The 22,155-nt window shown below is 39.2% G+C and overlaps 2 protein-coding genes across 6 annotated transcripts in view; both read right to left on the bottom strand.

The window, feature by feature from the left end:
* Positions 1-1,392: 1,392 nt before the first annotated feature.
* On the bottom strand, positions 1,393-3,317 carry ptrhd1 (peptidyl-tRNA hydrolase domain containing 1). Of its 2 annotated transcripts, none has more exons than XM_051409794.1 (2): positions 3,082-3,317; positions 1,393-2,331 (listed from the first exon to the last, which is right to left on the bottom strand). In XM_051409794.1, the coding sequence occupies exons 1-2, from the start codon at positions 3,277-3,279 to the stop codon at positions 2,161-2,163; spliced, it is 369 nt and encodes a 122-aa protein (XP_051265754.1). In that variant the 5' UTR covers positions 3,280-3,317; the 3' UTR covers positions 1,393-2,160. The 2 variants fall into 2 exon arrangements, with proteins under 2 accessions (XP_051265754.1, XP_051265753.1); XM_051409793.1 differs by having other exon boundaries at positions 3,070-3,315.
* A 1,870-nt stretch (positions 3,318-5,187) lies between these two features.
* Positions 5,188-22,155, bottom strand: part of fam184ab (family with sequence similarity 184 member Ab) — a 131,292-nt gene continuing 114,324 nt past the window's right edge. Inside the window, exons 19-23 of one of the 4 annotated variants that reach the window (XM_051409749.1) lie at positions 16,323-16,440; positions 14,940-15,044; positions 12,851-13,107; positions 11,311-11,358; positions 5,188-6,244 (exon numbers count right to left, since the gene is read on the bottom strand). In XM_051409749.1, coding sequence (XP_051265709.1) covers positions 6,163-6,244; positions 11,311-11,358; positions 12,851-13,107; positions 14,940-15,044; positions 16,323-16,440 — 610 coding nt within the window. In that variant the 3' untranslated portion in view covers positions 5,188-6,162. The remainder of the gene's footprint in view (positions 6,245-11,310; positions 11,359-12,850; positions 13,108-14,939; positions 15,045-16,322; positions 16,441-22,155) is intronic. The other 3 variants (XM_051409750.1, XM_051409751.1, XM_051409752.1) reach the window with 3 other exon arrangements.

Genomic DNA, 22,155 nt, shown 5'->3' with positions numbered 1-22,155 from the left:
ACACGATAAAGTGCCCTCTAGTGTCTCCTTATAGTGGAGACAACATGATAAAGTGCTCTCTAGTGTCTCCTTATCGTGGAGAAAACACGATAAAGTGCCCTCTAGTGTGTCCTTATAGTGGAGAAAACACAATAAAGTGCTCTCTAGTGTGTCCTTATAGTGGAGAAAACATGATAAAGTGCCCTCTAGTGTGTCCTTATAGTGGAGACAACATGATAAAGTGCTCTCTAGTGTGTCTCCTTATCGTGGAGAAAACACGATAAAGTGCCCTCTAGTGTGTCCTTATAGTGGAGAAAACACAATAAAGTGCTCTCTAGTGTGTCCTTATAGTGGAGAAAACACGATAAAGTGCCCTCTAGTGTGTCCTTATAGTGGAGACAACATGATAAAGTGCTCTCTAGTGTGTCCTTATAGTGGAGACAACATGATAAAGTGCTCTCTAGTGTCTCCTTATAGTGGAGAAAACATGATAAAGTGCCCTCTAGTGTCTCCTTATAGTGGAGACAACATGATAAAGTGCTCTCTAGTGTCTCCTTATAGTGGAGAAAACATGATAAAGTGCCCTCTAGTGTCTCCTTATAGTGGAGAAAACATGATAAAGTGCTCTCTAGTGTCTCCTTATAGTGGAGACAACATGATAAAGTGCCCTCTTGTGTGTCCTTATAGTGGAGAAAACATGATAAAGTGCCCTCTAGTGTGTCCTTATAGTGGAGACAACATGATAAAGTGCTCTCTAGTGTCTCCTTATAGTGGAGAAAACACAATAAAGTGCCCTCTAGTGTCTCCTTATAGTGGAGAAAACATGATAAAGTGCCCTCTAGTGTCTCCTTATAGTGGAGAAAACATGATAAAGTGCCCTCTAGTGTCTCCTTATAGTGGAGAAAACATGATAAAGTGCTCTCTAGTGTCTCCTTATAGTGGAGACAACATGATAAAGTGCCCTCTTGTGTCTCCTTATAGTGGAGACAACATGATAAAGTGCTCTCTAGTGTCTCCTTATAGTGGAGACAACATGATAAAGTGCTCTCTAGTGTCTCCTTATAGTGGAGACAACATGATAAAGTGCCCTCTTGTGTGTCCTTATAGTGGAGAAAACATGATAAAGTGCCCTCTAGTGTGTCCTTATAGTGGAGACAACATGATAAAGTGCTCTCTAGTGTCTCCTTATAGTGGAGAAAACATGATAAAGTGCCCTCTAGGGTTCCTTTCCAGTGAAGAAAACACGATAAACTTTGAGCCAAAAAAGACAAAATCATTGAACCCGTTTCACAGCATTTGTTGACGGCTGTTTCTCCAGCTGAAAAATAATTAATTACCGGAGAGAGAAATTTTTTTTTGCTCAGTCTGTCCTGAAATGCCAACATGTGAACGACATTACCACAAACACAATCGTTTCCAAACACAAACATTTAATCAGGTTACATGCAAATAAAGGCTCCACACAGTATTACGTCTGTTCTCCTGTTGCACAACAAGCACGTATCCATTTAAAACCATGATTGTAAACTACTTTAACCTTTAACATCAAAGTTTTTAATTATTTCTTGTGCGTATTTATTCTAATTGCACACTTGCCATCACTGATAATGAAGGCGTGTCTTTAATGGTTCCTCCAGATTTAAATAAAGGTTGAATGGATGAATGTTTATATACAGATTCTTGAACTTGAGACGCCATTTCACAGGTTGAACTAGTACTGACTGTATTTTAGAGTTCATGAGCCAAACGTAGGCTCACCTGAGTAGTAAAGACAATCACAGTCAAAATCCACACATATTATTAATTTAATACTTCAAATTTGGGACTTCTGTGTCATTTTCCAACCAAGAAATTAAACATGAATAATGAAAGACAGTTTTTTTTAAAGGCCTTTTAAAGTAGTTTTTTGTGGCTAGAATTCAAACCATTATAAACTTTATTTAACTTTTTACAACTCACCTGATTGGTTGTGTTAACATGCTGTGGCTTAATGACTCTCACTTCTTAATTAGCAACAATTTCATTCAGAAGATAACATATATCCCATCTTTAATCTTAGAAATCAGCACTGACAGATACTGCGGCCCCCCAACAGGAAGAGCCCAACTGTCAGATGTCCTTTTACAGATGAAATTACAGTATTCGTCTGTAGTTTATAGACGGACAGCGTCTTTCAGGGAGTCATTTGAAGAGTTTGAACTTGCGCAGCAGCGGCTGGACAGTCTCTTTTAGACACGGCTTCAGAGCCAGGCAGGTGGGGATGTTCTCTGGTTGCTCGATCCAGAGTTTGTGGGCCACACCAGCCTGCGTCAGAGTCTCTGACAGGCCGGAGAGGGCGGCCTCGTCTGGAGCCTGGAGGGAAACACACAACACACACACACACACACACTTACTGTACAGTCAGATTATTAAAGACTGGATACCCAATAATTCATTTCATTACAGTGCTGCATGTGAGAAAATAAATATTGTTTCTAAAGCTTTTATTTAATTTGAAAAACATCTGAATGAAACACAAAATCTACAAATGATCAAATTGCATCATATTAATCTATTAAGCTTAAGCATTATCATTTAATAAGATAATAATATAAACCCTTCAAGAATCCCTTCTCAATATTATTGTGTATTGTTAGACTACTGGAGTAAATCTTGTATGGACAAATACCGCCATACTCAATTCGAAACTCCGCCATTTAAGAATTGATTTGCTTATTAGCACAAAATTATACTACCTTGAAAACCATTTAAGACCTTAATATATTCGTGAGCAGTCACTTGGTAATTCGGCAGGCACATTAACACAAACAGAGCTTCTGTTCATAGTAAAATGGAGGACTTTTCAAATCGCTTCACATTCATTTATCGCACGCGTTTTTGAAAGCTAAGCTACCTAAACACTGAAGGAAGGTTAAAAAAAAAGACACTTTATAAACATTTTATGTCGCCGAACAACATATACAACAATATTATCTTCTAATGTGTTATTACATAAACTGTAATAACCTATATATGCAATGGTTTGACAAGCCGAGCAGCACTAAAGTGGCCAATATTTGAATGGAGTTTGGCGTGACGTGTCGCGCTTACCCCAAGCACCACCTTGTGCATGGAGTCCAGCTCCGCCAGGTACCGCTGTGTGTCCGGGTCTCCGTAGTGAAGGTGGATGGCGGCGGTAGCAGCGTGACAGGCCTGAGTTATAACGGCTCCCAGAGGCCAGGACAGCTTGTGAACCAGGTCCGACCGGACTACGACATACTGGACCAACCGGCCAGGAGACCCGGCTCCCGTGGCAGCCATAGTTATCCCGCACAGGAACGGGTTTGTTTATGTTCCGGTTCAGACTGTATTATAAACCGCTACCGCCCCCTGCTGGTTGCTTTCTAACACTGCACAGTTATCCTAGAGGAATAATCTGAACTCTTAAAAGATTTAAAATATTAATTATGTGTAGTTTCTTTTTTAGGAAACAAAACAATATTTTACTTTTTACTTCTTTACTTGACATCTTTAGTTACTTTATAAGGAAGAACTTTTAAAACAACAAAAGTAGGCTACATAAAAACAGATTACTCAATCAATTGATTTGTGAAATATACGTATATGTAATATATATTCAAAAATAAAATAAATGCAATGTTTGATTTATTTCTCATGTAAAACACCAAATATTTAATGGTTTCAGCTTCTCGGATGTGACATTATGCATCTTTTTTTCATCTTAAATTACAGTAAACTGAAGAATTTTGAGGTTTGAACTGTTGGTCGGACAAAACGAGACATCTGGAGGTGTCACTTTGAGCTTTGTTTAATTTAGGTAATAATACAGAATGAATGGACTGATCAAGAAAACAATCCAATATAAAAATAATCATTAATTAATTTAAAGAAATGTATTCCTTTAAAGGTCAACACAATGAGGTTTAACAGTTCACTGTGTTGTTTCTGTCTGTCTCTTTACCTTTTTCTTCTATGCTCCTCCTCAGGCTTTTTGGCTAATATAATATAATATAATATAATAAACCCTATCACTGCAGTCAGCCTGGGATTCACTTTTAAAGGATATATGAAAGTCTTTTAATAACAAAACTATGGAGCGAGTATTAAGGCTTCAGTTATTCGTAAGTTAAGTTGAAACTCACTGGATTTGACCAGAAAGTGAAGCTTCAACCCCGTTAGACACGTCTTACTTAATGTCAGGCTCCTCTCAGTGTTTCATCAGATTTATTAATTGTGTAAAATACAATAACAAATAACTACGTATACTTACTCAAGAACTGTACTGAAGTAGCTTACAAATTCAATACTTTGCATTTCCATTTTATTCAACTTTCATCTTTTACTCTACCTAATATTAGAAGACAAATATGGTACATTTTCCTCCACTACTTTGCACTCTCTTCACAGTCAGTGATAGAATAGTTAAAAAAAGAATTCAAACTGGCCACAAGTTGAACATTTTTAACTCGTTCTGTATCAAATGTTGCTGTTAAAACTCAGTTTTGTTGCATCTCAGTATGTTTTTCATTAATTAACTTCCGACATTGAATGCAGCTCTACAAGGCTGATTAAAAACAGCCAAATTGAACACACTAATTTAGATTAATTTTTTAAGACAATGTGTTGTTATGATCTGTTATGGCCACAGTGTTAGGGTAGAAAACAATGTATACATTTCTAATGTCACCTTAAGACACTTGCATGGAGACTTTAAAGCGGCGGTGGCAGAAATACGTGCTGATTTAATCACAAACAATCACAAACAATCAACATTAGCTTTGAAAAGCTCCCAATTACTTTATTGTGTCACATTAGCGAACCATTGAAGAGAAATATCTAAATGTAGCTTTAGAAATTAATAGTTTTATTTACAAATCTTCAGACACTTTTCTAAGTAAGTGTCTTTTAATGTACTATTTTTTTTAATTAATGTGTTAAATTTGACACCAAATTTGGGTGGCCAGGTGTTTTATTGCCCCCCTCTCAATCCGCCCCTGCCGTAACATATTTCAAGTTTAAATATCTTCATTTGGTGTTGTTTCCAAGCAAATACTGATACATGGGATTGTTTCCAATTACATCAGCATGTCCCCCCCCCGCCACCCTCTGGCCACCCCACAAACATTCCTCCAGATCCGCCCCTGATTAAATTAAACGCAAAGCACCGATTTATTCAAATAAATGACAGAAAAAAAAAAAAAACACAAATAAATGTCACAATAATTATTTATTAAGCATACACATTATAATATAAATATAAAATATGCTATTTTTGTTTTTAAAATTGGTGAGACATCATTATATCTGTGTTGAGACAGACAACCATACAAACAGGTTTTAATATTCTACCAAAATCTGCTGAAACTTCTATGCAGCTGTAACAAACTTGCCATGATGGTGCCGTCCTAAAATCAGAGCCTGTATTCATGGAGCATATCAGAGTAAGTGTAACTGATCTAGGATCAGGTCCATGTAAATGTCACCATAAATGAGGAGGCAGACTGGTCTTAGATCATCGCTCCTAGTCTAAGATGCTGTATGCAGTGGGCCCAGGTACAGAGAGAGCACAATAACCTACCGAATATTTCTTTATATATATATTTCTTACTGTAGTCCAACGATGGCAATTAGCAGCATGATAAATGCACCACTCATGTTTTTTTCTAGTTCCGAGAAACTGCAAAATAAGTCAGGAAGTAAAGAAATAAAAAAAGAAAACATCCAACATACTGATGATCATTGTCACTGTACTAAGAGAGAGAACTCGTCCACAGTGAAACAATCAGAGATAATCAAACAATCAAATCAGATCAGAGTGATGACATTTGACGGTCGGGATCGGGTTCAATCCGCTTTCACCTCAGTCAACACCAGGAAGTGGATATTCATTACATCTTTTACCAGAGTGAGAATGAATGACATCGAGTTCTGCCCGTATGTGTTTCGCTGACAGATCCGTGACAACTGATTCTCTAAAACCGTGAATTGCAGGTTTCAGTTGACTGAATCTGAAGTGAATTGATCCCCGAACCTATCAATGACAATAAAGAACAAATAGTTTTAACATTTTTCTCTTTTTTTCCTGTGTTTTTTTTTTTTTTTTTTTAAACTTAGTTTTTTAGTTTTTTTCCCCAAGTTTGGTTGACATGCTGAATCCTTGTGTTTTTGCAGGTTTGTGGTCAATCAAAAGGAAAAGTATTGAGCGAACCACTCCTGGCGCTGGGCGTCCGGGGAGTCGATGGCGGAGTCCTTGGTTTCAGGAGGGCTTCGGGGGCGGGAGCGCAAAATCACCACAACAAAAATCAAATCAAAGACAAGAAGAAAAAAGACAAGTCAGGGAAGAAGCAGGAGGTTGATTCAGTATAGTGTTTAAAGCCCCCCTCTGTGTGTTTCATTAAACTTACTACAGTTACTAAAAGATCTCTTTCTGTGCTAAAAGTGGATTTTTTCCCCACTGAACTGAACTTTTCGCTGTATTTCACAAAAACAAATTTACGTTTGTGTCTGATGTATTTTGCCTGGCACAGTACAGCAGTGCAACCACCAGATATAATACTAATGTGCAGGTTTAAAGGTCTGCGTGAAAGGTTGTAATCCACATGTTTGTGCACAAGGGGGCAGTAAAGCCAGTGTCAGGATCTGGAGTAGAGCCGAGACACAAATTCCCTACTGCATATCAACTGTATATTGCACTTATACTGATTGTTATAATATAGGGTTTCTGCAGCTTTTTATGCAGTTAACAGTATACTTTAGCAAGAAATTAAGTAATCAATCAAACCACAACTTTGGAAACTTTATAAAGAGAAAGCAGAATATTAAAGTGGTGATCTGGTCAGAAACATGAAAATACCAAAACCAACAATACATTGATCGCACTAACTAGAACTAGAACTGTGTGTTTGTAAAGTCTGATGTATCTTCTTCCTCTGTGTGCCATAGAGCTCCGTTATTGTCTGTTCAAACACATCAGTGAGCCATGCTGTTGTCCCACATACACCATCCTGCTGCTGCTGTAGATACTCACTAGAGCAACCAAATGTGTGTTAATCCGCTGCTGGAAATAGTCCCCAAAAAATGCACTAAACCTTTGTTTGAGTAACATTTACTAAAAACTAGAGAAGCCCGGATGTTTACGGAAAATTATAGGGAACAATATATTTATGAGCTTTGAATTAGAAACCGATGTATTTGACGAGAGTACTGATGGATACATTGTTGAGTTTGATCTTTTCACAGGATTTGTTAAGAAAAATCTCCAGACTTTTTCTTTTTTTTGCAGCTATGTCGCCCAAAAATAAAGAGGCTTTTTTTTATAGGTATACTTAATTTTGTAAATTTTTCCACTGCGAAAACATATTCAAAACCTGCCTAACTCTCACCTGAAGGTTCACTTACTTGCTTTTAACCTCACAGTCTTTTTCAGCATAGGGAGTTAAGCTGAGGAAGACCTTGAGATGTGGACTGATTTACTGTCACTTTCATTTGCTAGAATTAGCATGTAAGTATGGAAACTGGACACAGCTTTGCAGTTATACTCCAGAAACGTTGTCGGTGTTCCCTTTGGATGCGTGTACAGTATCATCTCACAGTTGTGTCTTCCATATATTAGGATGTCATGTGTCTATAACAGATACAGTGTCTGACTGCACAACCTCAACCCTCATGAACTACTGACAGTATTTGCTTTTACAGGAAAATGTCAGTCACTGTTGGTATCTGTAGATGAAGCTGTACTTCTTGACTGAGGCCCTCGGGGGGGAAATGTGTTCCTCAAAGTTTGAATTAATTAGGTTGAGTGTTTGCATCTATCCAAACAAACACCTATTGGAGCTATGTCTGCTTCCTTAATTGGCTACGTCTTAAATAAACAGTCCCATAACCTCCTGGGTAATGTTGAAATTTTTTTGGGGAGGTTGTTTTTTTGGTTGTTTTCTATGCTTGAAGAGGTCAATGACTTCCCAAGGCGGCTTCCCTTATGTTTGTTTATACGGTACATGGTCACAATGCAGACTCAAAGGATTCTGGTTTAAAGGTCCAGTGTGAAACATTTACGAGGCTCTAATGGCAGAAATTAAATATAATATTCATAGGTATGTTTTCATTAGTTTATAATCACCGGAAAATAGGAATCATTCAATCATTGTGTGTATTTTGTTACCTTAGAATGAGCTGTTTTTATCTACAGAGGGAGCCGGTCCTCTTCTTTGGAGTCCACCATGTTTCTACAGTAGCCCAAAATGGACAAACCAGACTCTTATAGTTATAGTCTTATAGTTTCTCCTTCACATTCCCAGGTGGTCAAATACCTACACAGGTGGCATTCAGTTGGTTGCAATCTGCAACTTCACCACTAGATGCCACTAAATCCTCCACACTGGTCCTTTAAGTCCATAAAGTATCTTATATAAAGTAATTTTATTTCCATACATCGTTTCCATATTAAACAAACACTATAGTGAACCAGCAGCTTTGTATTCACTATAAATTTGCAATAATTACCATTCATGAGCATTTGTGACAATAAGATGAAAACCGTATTGATCCTTGTGGGGAAGTTGGGTTGCAAAAGTGTTCCTATCTGTTCAATCAGTGGTTATATTCTGTGGATTTCAACATTATGTGTGCTTCTGATAATAAAATACTTAGTGGTAAATATATTAAGGACCAGCCTGAACGGTTCAGCGACCTCTAGTGGTGAAGTTGCAGATTACAACCACTTGAATACAGCGCAGCCTTCCTTTATATTTTCTGGTTCTATGATGGCGGCCTCTAGTTTTGACAGAATATTTTTCTCTCTGTCCATCTACGAGTGGAGATCTTATGCTGATACTGACAGGCTACAACGCTAATGTCTTCTCTATTAGCAGCTATCAAATATCAACAAAGACCCTCTTAGCTGCCGTGCAAGCGAGACGCCGTCGGCTCTCGACGATTTTTGGAAACTTGACTTGCCTTTGAAAAACAACTTGCTCCCAAACTTGTAGCAAAGAGTTGGAGGTTTGCCTACATCCTCTAACGCCAGCCAACTAGACTCTCTGTTTCCAGGATCACTGAAATTCTTGCTTGCCCTTTAGCGCATAAACTTTGTCCTTTGTACATGCCGCCATTTTCTCACGAGTCAGCACTGAGCATGTGCGACTCTCAACAGAGATGAGGAGGAAGCGAGATGCTTCACTCTTTAGCTACTTCCATCATCTGCTCAGGAAAACAAACAATGTGTTTCATTCTTTTTTAAAAAGTTGTAAGATTTACGAGCGTGATGTGGTGTTTTACTTGCTCCAGGCAACCCGGCAATCCTTCTTGTTGAGCCCTGACAGCCAATCAAGTCTCGGATGAAGCAGTGAAGTTCTATCATAGCTGGAGCAGACGGTCACACTGAGTCAGACTGCAGCTTTATACACAACAACTCTGAGCAACAACCCACATTAGCTTAAGTCTCCTTATCAAACGTACAAACATGAACACGTCTTGTCCTGCACCTCCGCTTGCAGCCAGACAAACATTCACCCGGGAAAACACTGCACTGCTAACATCCATTTGCACACTAGATAGATAATTATCTGCTCAGCTGCAGCACATGAAGCAGCATCAGAACGTACCAGAAAATGTCACTGCAGTCCAGTTCTATGCTGCTGTGGTCCTTCCTCTTCAGCACCACTAACAACACTGTCTGCCCGTCACACGCAGACTAAAGCACACGTTTTTCCTGCTGCTTTTCCTCTCCCTTTTCTATTGATTATTTTTGACTTAAGAAGGGAAGACTAAATGGTATTACAGTTGGACTTTAAAGCTGCAACAAGTTCTCATTTCTAGACTTTAAAGATAATTCAACTGGCTTTCTATCACTTAAAATAGTGTACAGTACTCTAGTGCAAAACAAACCATATTCAGGTGACACTGATAATAGCACAGATGACCAAGACGATACTGTACAGGAAGGTCAGTGCAAAGCTGCAACTCCACATTTATTTTTGATCTGATTCTCTGAACAGTTCAGGTGTATTCATTTAATTTTACCTTTATTTAACCAGATAAGTCAACCACCTGGCCACGAGGCAGCGAGAGGAAGTCCATACAAGCAATTAAAACACAAACAAATGTTTAAAACTGTGTGCTTTTAAATAATGGAAATGTCTTACAATAGTATTCAGCCTGTAGTGTGCAGGGACCATGTTTGTATAAACCACACTGACCACAATATCAGGTCTTGAATTTTGATTCACTGTCTGTAGCATGACCTTTCCTTCCTTCCCCCTTACATTATTTTACATTATTCTGTTTAAATCTGACATTTTTATCAGCCTATTTACTCTGTTCCCCTAAACATCTAGCTATAATCATGTTCTCATTAGTCCTAATAGACCAAGTGTCAGCTACCTGGACTTCTGCACATTATTCCCATGTTCTTCATCATTGCAAGAACAAACACACACACACACAGTAATGGGAGGTAATATGAGGATAGATTCTTTAGATATACTGCTGGAGTTTTGCTTTATATATCTGTATAGTTGGTTTGCAAGTTGGGAAAAAATACATTTAAGTTGGGAGACTGACAGACTTTTATAATTACTAATTTAACTCTGCTCACTGTTGTTTGGCTCCCGATTTAATATTCAATAACAACAGTAATATTCATGTTCTGATCCACTTAGATGAGGTTTGTAGTCTTATAAAACTCTCTTCAAGATATGAATACTTAAAGGACCCAACGGTTTAACGGGGTCAGATTAACAGAGAGTTACGGCCGGGGCAGAGGGATCTACAAATGTTTGTCAAGAACAAAGAGCGTGCAGGGGGAGGAGGGACGAATCGTTTAATGGAGTCTGAAAACATTTCCAAGCAGATCTATAATATCTGACCTCATACTGTCATTGCTTGGCTCTGCTGTGTGTGTGTGTGTGTGTGTGTGTGTGTGTGTGTGTGTGTGTGTGTGTTGGGTCCCATAATAACAAAGCAGCCACCACATCTCATTCTTCACGTAAACAGCAGCAAAACATGCAAAAAATAACCACAACATGCTCTCACGTACACACCCGCACATGCTACATATCCAAATATTAATGCCCTTAAAAAAACACATTTCTTGGCATGCGATACACAAACTGCATGTATTCATGTGAGAAGCATGTTACATAATTTATCATCATATCACTTCACACCACAGCGACCAATCACAGCCATTAGCAAGAAACCAGAGAAGCATTTATTGGACCATTGAGTTGAAGAGTAAATAAGACACCGCCACACACAGAGGGGACAAGTCCATGATAGCAAAAGACAATATCTACTTCATTATTAGTTCAGATAGCAAAATAGTTTATTTACTTTGTGCAAAAATAGTCCCATTTCGAGTTGTGCTGCGTGTGCCACATGCTGGAATTCAGATGAAGATGAGGATGAAGAATCACAAAATGACACAATGCACAACAAAGAGCCACAACAGATATTAACAGCAAGTTGAATAACTTCCTGAACAGAAAAGGGAAACCTGTCCGCATGCACACTGTTAACATGTTCAGACTGACGGACACGTGGAAACAAACAAAACTAAAAAAACAAACAAAAAAAGAAACATGCCCCTTTTGCATTCCAAGGCCATTCTTTAAAGCTTCAGTCGCATGTGGGACTCTTGTGTTGATTATAATGTTCATTTCTAAATAATCATCCCTTTTTTTAAAACCCCTGTGATGCTGTCCGATGTCTCTGAGTTCAGTCACGTCCTTTAATGTCAAATGAGGGTCAGTCATTGTGTGACACAAACCTCAGGGCTCAACAGTCTCTTTTAAGTGCGTCCAGTATGGCTTAGCAACTGTAAATAGAAACACGTAGGTGGAGTATTACTCCATATATAAAGAGCTTGGACGCCGGTTTCTTTAGTAACTCCTTTCCTTTAAAGAAAAAATTAAATAGTTTGTTTATCTGCTCAACTGTAAGCTGCAGACGTTAGCAGGTCCGGATAACTAGCTTTATAATAACCCAGCCTTCCTTCTACTATATCAGACTTTATGTTAACATTGGCTGCTCTGTCCTGGAGATTTGGGAAGTTGTTACCTGAGATAGCAACCGGTTTGTTTGGTTAATCCTCACCCTAAAGCTTTTTTCTCTTCTCAGTTTGAAAATACAAACAATAAGGCATAAATATAAGTTCTGTTATAAATAAATAATGTTGGAATGAAGAAACAGTCTGATCGTTCCTCATCATAGTTATAATAGTAGGAGTAACCATTTCTACACTGTAATACAAGAACAACGAGTTCTTTGTGTCTTCTACGTGGATCATAAGCTGGTGAGGATGCTGACATTTGACTCGGACATACAGCTGTAGCCTCTCTGTCCTTTAGCAAGCTATCATGCATGTAGCTGTTAAGTGCGTAATTAAGATCATTTTACAGGTTTTGTTTTAAAAGCTGGAAACATTTAAGCTGCTTTTGTCTACCGCCGGCTGAAATCAATCAGAAATGACAAAGAATAACAAAGAAGACGTTAATCTTCCGTTGCTTTCATTGTAAACCAGGTGTGGTTTCATGCTACTTATGGTTTATGAAAAAGGCCAGACTTGGCAGGAAGGGATGAAAATGTAAAACAGTAAGTTATCATCCCACTGAGAGGTTCTCGTTTAAAGCCAGAAACAACAGAGAGTTCTCGTGGTTTTTTTTTTTTTTTTTGGTTGTTATTTTAAGGCGTTTGTGAGAGCCTAAAATACAGCTTATACATTCAAGGTTTGTCTCAGGCTGTGAGACAAATCAGTAACAGTGCTTTAACCTGTGTAACCAGCAGGTCTTTCCAATTAACCTGAAGTCTGTGATTGGATGGCTGATGCGTGGATTGACCAGCTGCTGCCCGTCGGGGGCTAAAAAGGTCTCACCTCATGAATTTCTTGGGTTCGGTGGGAGGGGTCGGCGGGGGAAGAGGTTTGTTGGAGTTGAGTTCAAGGTGGTGGAGGGGGGAGTTGGGGATGGGCTCTAGGCGGCTGGGCTGGGCTGGGGGAGGAGGTGGGGGCTGTGGGGGCTGCCCACTTCCTGAACCTGCCATGCCCACGCCCACACCCGCTGCCTCCATAGCCCTGACATTAGAAGAGCTGCTGAATCTGCTGGCTGCTGTTTTCTCATTCTTTCTCTTTTGCTACACAGAAGAAAAAAAAAGAAAAGGAGGGGCATTGGGATCAAAAAAGGAGCAAAAGGGAAGTTTGAAACAAAATAATAATAAAAGATAAGAAGAAATGGAGGGAAAAAAGGGGAAAATGGAGTACAGGGAGAGCCCTAGAGGTCCATCCAGTGAGAGACAGCAACAGAGCAGCGTGCTAACTTGATCATATTTAAATGTCGATCGAAAGAAGAGTGAATGGATCAATCTGAAAGACTGGCATCAATCAGTCTTAAAGCATCAGTCGCTCTGAGCACAATGGAAGTTCAGATGAGCAGAGATGTGTCAAAGCAGCAAACATCTCACACTAACAAATAAATGGCTTGGAAAGCAAAGGAGAGCTGGAGAAAAAAAGGTCAGGAAGAACAGTCGAATTTGGGAGGAAGAATCAATCGCATATTGAGACGAAACACACACACACAGAGGATACATAGAAACTAGCACACGGTGAACACACACGACACATATACACATATGTGGAAAAAATACACGTAACAAGCGAGAACAAAAATACTGGAAGTTATAGAACTCGAGAGATGGTGTCAACAGGTATATATTGATCATGCACTGGGGACCAGTCAACTCAGGCATACTTTGCAAAATGAAATATCATGTTTTCCAGGAGCACTGGGAGCTTTTAAAGGCCCTGAAAACATCTCTTCTCAAAAAGGCTTCTTGTTATGAGCAATGGGATCCTTCATGACCACACAATTTTCTGCGACCAGTTACAACAGTTTTGTTTGTTTTTTGTGCTATTTTCACTGGTATAAAGCGGGCGGAGGTCAGTTGGACAAACGTCACGTCCTTCCACGCACCAATCAGGATTTAGGAACGTTTGAATTAAAATCTGACAACGAGTTGTGGGCTTGTTTTTCCAATGTCAAACTTTAGAGCATTTTTAAATGTGTTAAAGAAGTTTAAGAAGTTTAACTTTGATTCTTTAATGTTTATACATACGGATTTATAATGTTTACTTGCTTTTTTCAGAGGAAGTTTTCAGGGCCTTTAAAGCATTTCAAACTACAAATAAATGCAATGTCATTTTATAACTCAACTGACTTATTAAAAAGAAGCCCTAGAATCAATGAGTTTTGAGATTAAATGCCGTTCTATAGTCATGGACAGTGTTCATTTTTTTATACTGCATTTCCTTTTCATGAAAGTTGAAGGCTATTTCACTTTTAACAATCATTGTTAGTGCTATACTGTGTGCATTGAGTTTTAGATACTTTTTTGAACTGTGACACCTTGTTTTAACTGCTGTATAGAAATGAGACCGTGGTAGGTAACAACTGTTAGCCTCTATTTCATTCTAGCTGCACTCTTATTTAACAAATGAAAATGTAATTTATTATAATTGTTTTGTGTCCTGTCCATTTTCACTGTCCTTGGTGACTTCATTTTCACTAAGAAGAATTAACTTGTTAAAAGGGTTTTTTCCATTGTCCCCTTTTACCATCTACCAGAACTTTTATCTGGAACACCATAATCCTGTCTTTTGCTGTAAAACATCCTCCCTTTGTGTTGTACATATTTGTGTTGTGTTCAACCTTGAAACTCTCTGGCAGAGGCTGACAGTGCACTCTAAGCGGTCTCATTCGTTTACAGCGATTACAGTAAACTCTGAAAATTACTGTGGTCATTTTTTATGGTCGTTACAATGAACCTCAGTGCTGATTCTTCTGGTCGATCAGCACTGATGCATATGAAATGAGATGGAGTGGATATCATCTTTGCTATGTAGTAAAATAAAGCGACAGGCTTTTTTCAGTGCCCCTGTGTGTGGCGTGTTACAGGATATCAGGGCCTACCTTAATGAGCGGGTTGATGACTCCTACGTTAGGACTGGCGTTGAACACTTTGTTGAAGTTGGTCTCTCTGTTGACAAGTTCCAGCTGGTAGAACTTCTTATCGTCCTGGAGGAGAAAACCATGTTAGCTGACAGCCAGAAAGGCTGTGGAAGACTCGAGGGACCGAGAAAAGACTGAAAATCACACATTTAATGAGTTCTGTCTGCAGAAGAGGCACACACATTTGACGCTGCAGTTTCACGCCTTCATAAAAACTGTTTCAAAACATACATTCTAAATGTCCTCAACTCGAAATTCTTCTTCCTATCTGGGTTTGAGCACTCTAGTGTCAACTGGATCAACTCAAAATGACTGCAGAATGGCAGTGGCACTACACTGTGACAAATTGTAAGCTGATTTATGAAGTCACCTTCATGTGATTAGTGGAACCGCAGTGGCCTTGTGTTATTGTTAACTGTGTCCCAGACAAACCCAGTTAAAATTGCAGCGTTTATGAGGTAAAGTACATTGGATCTCAAACTGTCTGAGAGATGAGAAAGTGAGGTCGGACACGAGAATGTAAAATGGATTAAACAGTCTTCAAATAAAGCTTCAAATAAGATATAAACTTGAACGTCTGTTGACCATTTTACTAAACCAATTGCATACAGAAGCCCTGAAAGCCAACAACAAGTTGTTTAGAAGTAATTGCATTTTAATCATCCTTCATCTCTGTTTAATTAGCTATTTAGAAATTGCTTGGTCATTAAACGTTTTGTCCTTGAGTGGTTCTGATCCTGTCTCTCAGGGAGGCTGATGGTTTAGGAATTACCCTCATCCAATGTGGTATGCCTCAAGGCTGTATCTTGGGTTCCGTCTTATGCTCATTAGTATGTTTTCTTCAGGACAGTTCACTTAAGATTGATAAAACCTTTGGACGCCACCCATCAATGAAGGTCACTAAACTGAATAACTCAATGACAATGGATACTAGAAAATTAGAACACATTTAAAATTGTTTAATTTGGTAAATTCCATGTGGTCATACTGTGATGACAAGACTCCAGGAAGTTACTCCACCTGGTCGTTTTAGAAGTGCTTACTTTGATACTTGGTGGTATCGATGTTCTCATCTGACTCTCGTCAAATGATAACTCTAAATCATGCTTTTTATAATATGAGACAGATTCTAAAATAATGCCATGCATATATTTTATCACTTGCACTAAAGACTGCTGTAATTCCCTTTATTATAAAGGAACAGTTTCTTCTAAAAAAACATTTGGTTTGCATTCAAATGTGTTTGTTGTATATATCCAATATGTCAAAAACAGACAAGTAATATTTTCCTTTCCACACATACCCCTGTATATAGTGCACATTACCTCATTAGCAGTTACCTACCACCAGTTTCTTGACTAGCGATTCTCTCTCAGACACCATGTCCTTCAGCTCAGCAATAATCTGCAGATCCTCATGACGACTTTCCCTGTTCCTGAACTTCTCCTCTGTTCCTTCCAGCCTGTAAGATGAGAGACAAAAAATATAAAAATACATAAATATTCTGCACGAGAGATCCACTAAGCACCACTTCTTCTTACGAATGCAAATACAATTGTTAAATAATGAAAATGTAAGACACTGAAAACTCAAAACCAGGGTGCAATTCCATCAAAATGAAATATGTAACATGATATATCAATTACATATAAAAAAAAGAGCAGGAGTAAGAGAACTTGTTAGATCTTGCACTTTTTAGTGTGTGTGTACTAGAACCTTTTATGAGAAAGGAGAATTATACTACAGGGAGTGAAAATATGAGTGATTCATGGGCTTTCTGTTTTCATTAGCTTTTGATCAATAAAACAGTAATTGTCCCCGGTCCCTTCCTTTCTCTGCCCTCTTCTCTTCTCATCACAAAAACAATTAAGTGGTCGGGCGTTCGAATCAAAAGCATGGCTGCGTAGTTCCTCCGGAAGACTTTTTTTTTGTTTTGTTCTGTGAGTTATGAGAACTTTCAAAAACGTTATAATGGATTTTGGTTATTTTCCGACTGGCCCTCTGAGAAATCACCGCTTGTGTAAAAACCTGTGACTCATTTAAAATTCGGTGACATTTTCCCTAATGTGGCACATGCTAAAGATCTCCGAGGAGAGTGGGCATTAGCTGGTGGAAATATTCTTCAAGCCAAAGACGACCAATCATAAGTGACACTGCTGCCTGGAAAATTACTCATTTTTTAGAATTGTAATAAAATGAAAGAAAAAGCCTTTGAAAGCCTCCATTTGGCAACGGTAGCACATAGTTGAGAGAACTAATGCACTTTGGAAAGGTTTTTCAGTTTCAGAAATGTTACCAACACACACGATGATGATGTAAGTCATTAGTTGCCCACTACTTAATAATTGTGTCGTATAATTTGATACAGATATGCACTGAAATTGTTCCTTAGAGTGTGTACAGAGCACTCAGTTTGGGGTATTTACTGAAAGGTTCAAGCATTCTTTCAAAATACTGCAATTTTTAGTTTGGGTGGAGGACGCTCACCTTTCTGTTTAAAGAAATACAACATGACACCCACTGAGATCAGAAAATATAAGGTTAAATTAAACAAGAACAAACAAAAAGTACTTCTGAAGCTCAGGGAGTTTCAGAAAAACACAAAATATTGGAAAATGAGGCTGGTAGAGATGAGGCCTTCTCAGTAAACGTCACCGGTTGTTTTTGATCAAACTAGGTTTCTCTGCATGTTTAGCTCTGAGCCTATTTCTGTTTTTTACCAATACCTTATGTGACAGTGAGCTAAACAGCCTTTCACTTCCCACACAACCACAGTACAAACCACTGAGGGGTATCTTTGTGACATTCACGCCACAGTGTGAAATCACACTTTCTTAAAGGCCGAGCACCAGAGCAGCTTGTCTTCCCGATAAACTGCGCTCTCTCCAAGGAATGTCCTTCGCTACAGGAGCAGCGACTGAAGCACTGCTCAGTGATACTGATACACACTGATCTGCACTTTCATCAGATATACTGTCTGCTGCTGTGCTGGTCCTCCTGTGCACTTCTGATAGCCGATTCATCGTGTCCCTCCTGTTTGTCCAACATTTTCTGCATCAGAATCTCTTTTGCTGCTCTAGCTGTGTTCTGTGTTTGTTAGGAACCGAAGTCAAGGGAACACATTAACTTAAAGTATGCTTGCTAAGCTTTATGTACAATAATGTGTTTGTTTGTTTTTTTGGCCACATTAGGGCAGCAAAAAACAGAGCTGTCCATGTAGACATCCAGCAGATAAAGTGCAACATTAGCAATGCATATTGAGGTTTGATATTCTAATAAATCACAATGGCCCTTTAAAGCTGCATTAATCAGTTTTTTGGCTTCTGAAATGAGCAAAGCAGAGCTCCACAACGAGCTAAAGATCACACATCATGGCCTATTTACACCTCAAGCAGACACTTAAGCATTAGCATTCATGTTTACTAGGTAGTTGCTAACATTGTATATCTGGTATTTGGTGCTCGGCAGAGAGTGTGCAGACGTTTTATTGCAGCTTTTCTTTCTAAAATGAGTTGGAAACAAGGTTGAAAAAACACTACAAAGAGCTGAAAGATGCTAAAATGCTCTTGAGAACCTGAGCAGAACTGCAGAGTTGGGTTATAACTCTACATTGTTTCTCCAGACCAGAAAATGAAGTTCCAGGAAAAACAATGTGAGGCTACCACTTCCAGAGAGACCATTTGTTCAGTAAACTCACTTGTTCCCACTGAGGCTGGCGGGTAACTCATATCAGATCCAAAAATTCAGAGGGTTTTTTTTTCTGCTTGAGAAGAACTGGTTATTCCAACGTATGTATGTATTTATGTATTAGCACTAGCTGGTTGAACTGTGGCCCTCTGGGCAGGAGCACACGCAGGCCAAATGTTTAGTGTCCCAACTATTTTACGCCCAACTTGCCGCAGCATCAGCAACCCTTCACTGAGCAGGAAGACCCTCAGTGTCACCCAGCTGGAGCGTCAGTGACACGTGAAAGACAAAGCAGTCCGGTGTCATTCATTGTGTTTTGGGGGTTTCTTCTAAGATCACATGAACAGAATATTTCCAGTGATTGGACAAGCCATCAAACCGATTTTCCCGCAGGAGGGTGAATCCACATCTACCCACTGCATGGTTGAGCTGATAAGAGATATCGGACAGGCACTACTGCTCTAAATGTCACCAGTAAAGCTGCAGCAAGGTGCTGATGTGGTTTTTCAGGAACTCCTTCATTATGGGTTTTCAAGGTGATGGAATTTAATATAACCCAAAACTGACAATGACTGATGGTCAAGAGGAGGTGTTGGGTGAGTGCTCCTGTTATCGTCACTACCTTCTGGTCGTGTTTTTGTCATTTTGTCTCATTGCAGCTGCTGCAGTTATTGGCAGCATTAGCAAACTCACCGGACTACGTGTTTAATAAATGATTCATTCCTTTTACCGCCAAATCGATGACCTCAATGCACAAAAATCATAACTGTAAAGGTGCATTCAGTGGCTGGTGTTGCCACATTATTTCCATGGGTGGCAGAAGGGCACATCTCTGTCGTCGCTACATCTGATCCTACTAACAATCTACAAGTTGTAGCTTAGCAATAAAAGCTGTATGATACAATGAATATAGCAAGTTTAGGTAACTCATTTGATAATCATTGTCTATGGAAAATCAAACTCTGGAGCTGATGTTGCTCCTTTGTTGACTGATATTATCACCACTGATAAAGAGGTGTATAAATCAGGAAACTAGGAAAATTTACTTCTGGAAACAATGGAGCAAGCAGCGGGAACCGCTCACTGTCTGAAAGTAACTTCATTCTAATTCAGGCATCATCCTACAAAACAAGAAACACTGATTACACAAACCCAACCATGACTTAAAGTAACGACAAGCAAACATGAAATATGTACAAAGATTTAAACACACACAAAATATATTGAATTGTAACCCCTGTATCATAACACGTATCGTATCACCAGATTGTTGCCGATACACAACCCTAATCGTGACGTCAGCGAATCAAATCAAAGCAACTTCCTACACAATGTCTGTCTATGTTTTTGCTGTCAGAAACATCGGTTATTAGAGATGTGGCGACGCTGGATCCCCAAGATCCTGTCTAAAATATGAAGCTCAGAACCATGACGCAGTTTTATAGCCGGTAAGAAATATTTTTGGCTGGCAGATGAGCCAAAAGGTTAATTTTGGACCCTGCACACATTCCCTTTTCCCGTTTTATTAATTTGCTGTCTTATAAGTGCAATAATGAGCTGTACGAATATAATAAATAATCGACAATAATGGACGAGGAACTGTCCCCTGTCAGGTTATTAGTTTTCTTATAATAGAAAACTCACTGTGCATGAAGGGGATAATTATGAAAGAAAGACTATAAGACTATAGAGACTATAAGTTGCATTAAGAGGCTTTAGACCTGTATGTCCCATATTAACAGCAACACACCAACGTCAGTCTGTATAGGACTGTAAAGCCAGCACAGTATTATCTACACACGCCAGAGACAGCTACATCTTTTAAAGGGCTGTGTGATTTGTACGGTGGAACTACACTTCATCCTTATGAGATTGTCACAAGCCACAGCGAAGAGAGACACCAGGCTTCGTAATGTTCTACCTCTTTCTTTGTCATGATGAATCTGGGCTCTTGGACTGTGCTGTCCGCTCCATTTGAGAAGAAATAGCTGTTCTGAGTGTTTAGGGGTTCTCGCTCGGCATCCAGAGAGTCTTGTTCAATCTTGCAGACGTTGAACTGGTGAGATTTAACAGGGTAATGTAGCGGGAAGCAAAAGCATTGTTGCTATGGTTACCTGCACTTTAATATACTGATTTTAGAGCTGCTGCTAAAAAGTGTTGCCTGTAATTACGTTTCTGGTCGGTGTCAGCTGCAAGCTGGAATATTGCTGACGTGACTACAAGCTGCATCTGGAGTCGGCACGATGACCAAAACCCAAACAAACGCAGACTGTAACCCACAGACATGCTTTTCCAACTCCCAGAGGACCCAACGATAAAGCACAGGCGCAGGACAAAACACTTAAATATTCATAAAACTTAAATGGTGGAGCTTTCTCAGTGTCTGTTCGGGGACAGGGATTTGTAGAGAGGGACGAGGCTGTCGTCAACACGGTGATTAATTAGGTAGGAAGGGACAGGGCTGGCGGTTAAGATGGATCTGTGTTGTTGTTAATTAGATGGAAGACAGTGCCATCTCTGGGGACAGCCCCAGAAATACTTCTTTACTAGGTTAAGTGAAGAAAATCCCAGAAAATTAAAAACTGCTGACCATTAAAGTAAATTTGTCCCAGAAAACTGGTTAAAATAACACAGAAAGAAGACTGCCTGACTCCATATTTAGTCTGTAAACTTCCTGCACAGACTGTATCACTTCACTTTATCATGAGTATACTGATAAGTAGGCACTTGTTCTGACAGTTTCTCCAAAATTTTGCCTCTTCGGTCCAGTCAAATCTTCATAAACTTACTTTTACTACATACTAGTTCATTTCAAATTAACTTTAAAATGTCACAGTAAAAAAAGAACAGTTTTAAGTCTTTACCAGAGTTATTTAAATAATCCAAAGGGAACAAGATGTCTGAGCGAACCCCATCCTCTGATATGAAGTAAGTAATAAATAAAAAAGCTAGTAAGTGGACCTTGAGCTGTGTTATCAAAAATCTTTAGAGAGTAAGAACTCACAGAGAAAAACATTGGAGCCTTTTCGGGAAATGTCTTTACTCAATCTATCTGCCCACCTTGCTTCCTCTTTAACTACAGATCACACAGAGTAACAGTGTGTGTACGGCAACAAAGAGCCTCAATGTGGCATTTTCTCTGTACATGTAATACCAACCAACACTTGTTGTTTCGTCCTCTTTAGTCCAGCAGGTGGCGCTTTGCTGTCAGCTCAGCCAGAGTAAAAGGAGGTCAGCTCTGAAGAGGATGCTAGCTCGCTGCATATCTCCTGACTCTGAGACTCAGAGGTTTCCATACGGCTTTACTTTCCTCATGTCACTCTGTTTTTATCTGTTGTCCTCTCTGTCTGTCTCTGTGACTTCCTCTTGAGGTTTAGTTTAGCTCATTTCCCCCATGACTTGGCATCATCCACTGCCCCCGTCCCCTCCGAGGTAAAAATGTACCTTTCAGCTCACTTCTTTCTTTCTTATTTCTCCAACCATCCATCTT

Source organism: Dicentrarchus labrax, unplaced genomic scaffold, assembly GCF_905237075.1.
Source record: "Dicentrarchus labrax unplaced genomic scaffold, dlabrax2021, whole genome shotgun sequence".
NCBI lineage: Eukaryota > Metazoa > Chordata > Actinopteri > Moronidae > Dicentrarchus > Dicentrarchus labrax.
This window is presented reverse-complemented; position numbering and strand designations above follow the sequence as displayed.

Coding starts and splice junctions, on each gene's coding strand:
- ptrhd1 (XM_051409793.1), bottom strand. CDS start 3,279: ATGGCTGCCACGGGAGCCGGGTCTCCTGGCCGGTTGGTCCAGTATGTC. Junction 2,332..3,069: donor TGCACAAGGTGGTGCTTGGG/GTAAGCGCGACA, acceptor GTTTCCCTCCAG/GCTCCAGACGAGGCCGCCCT.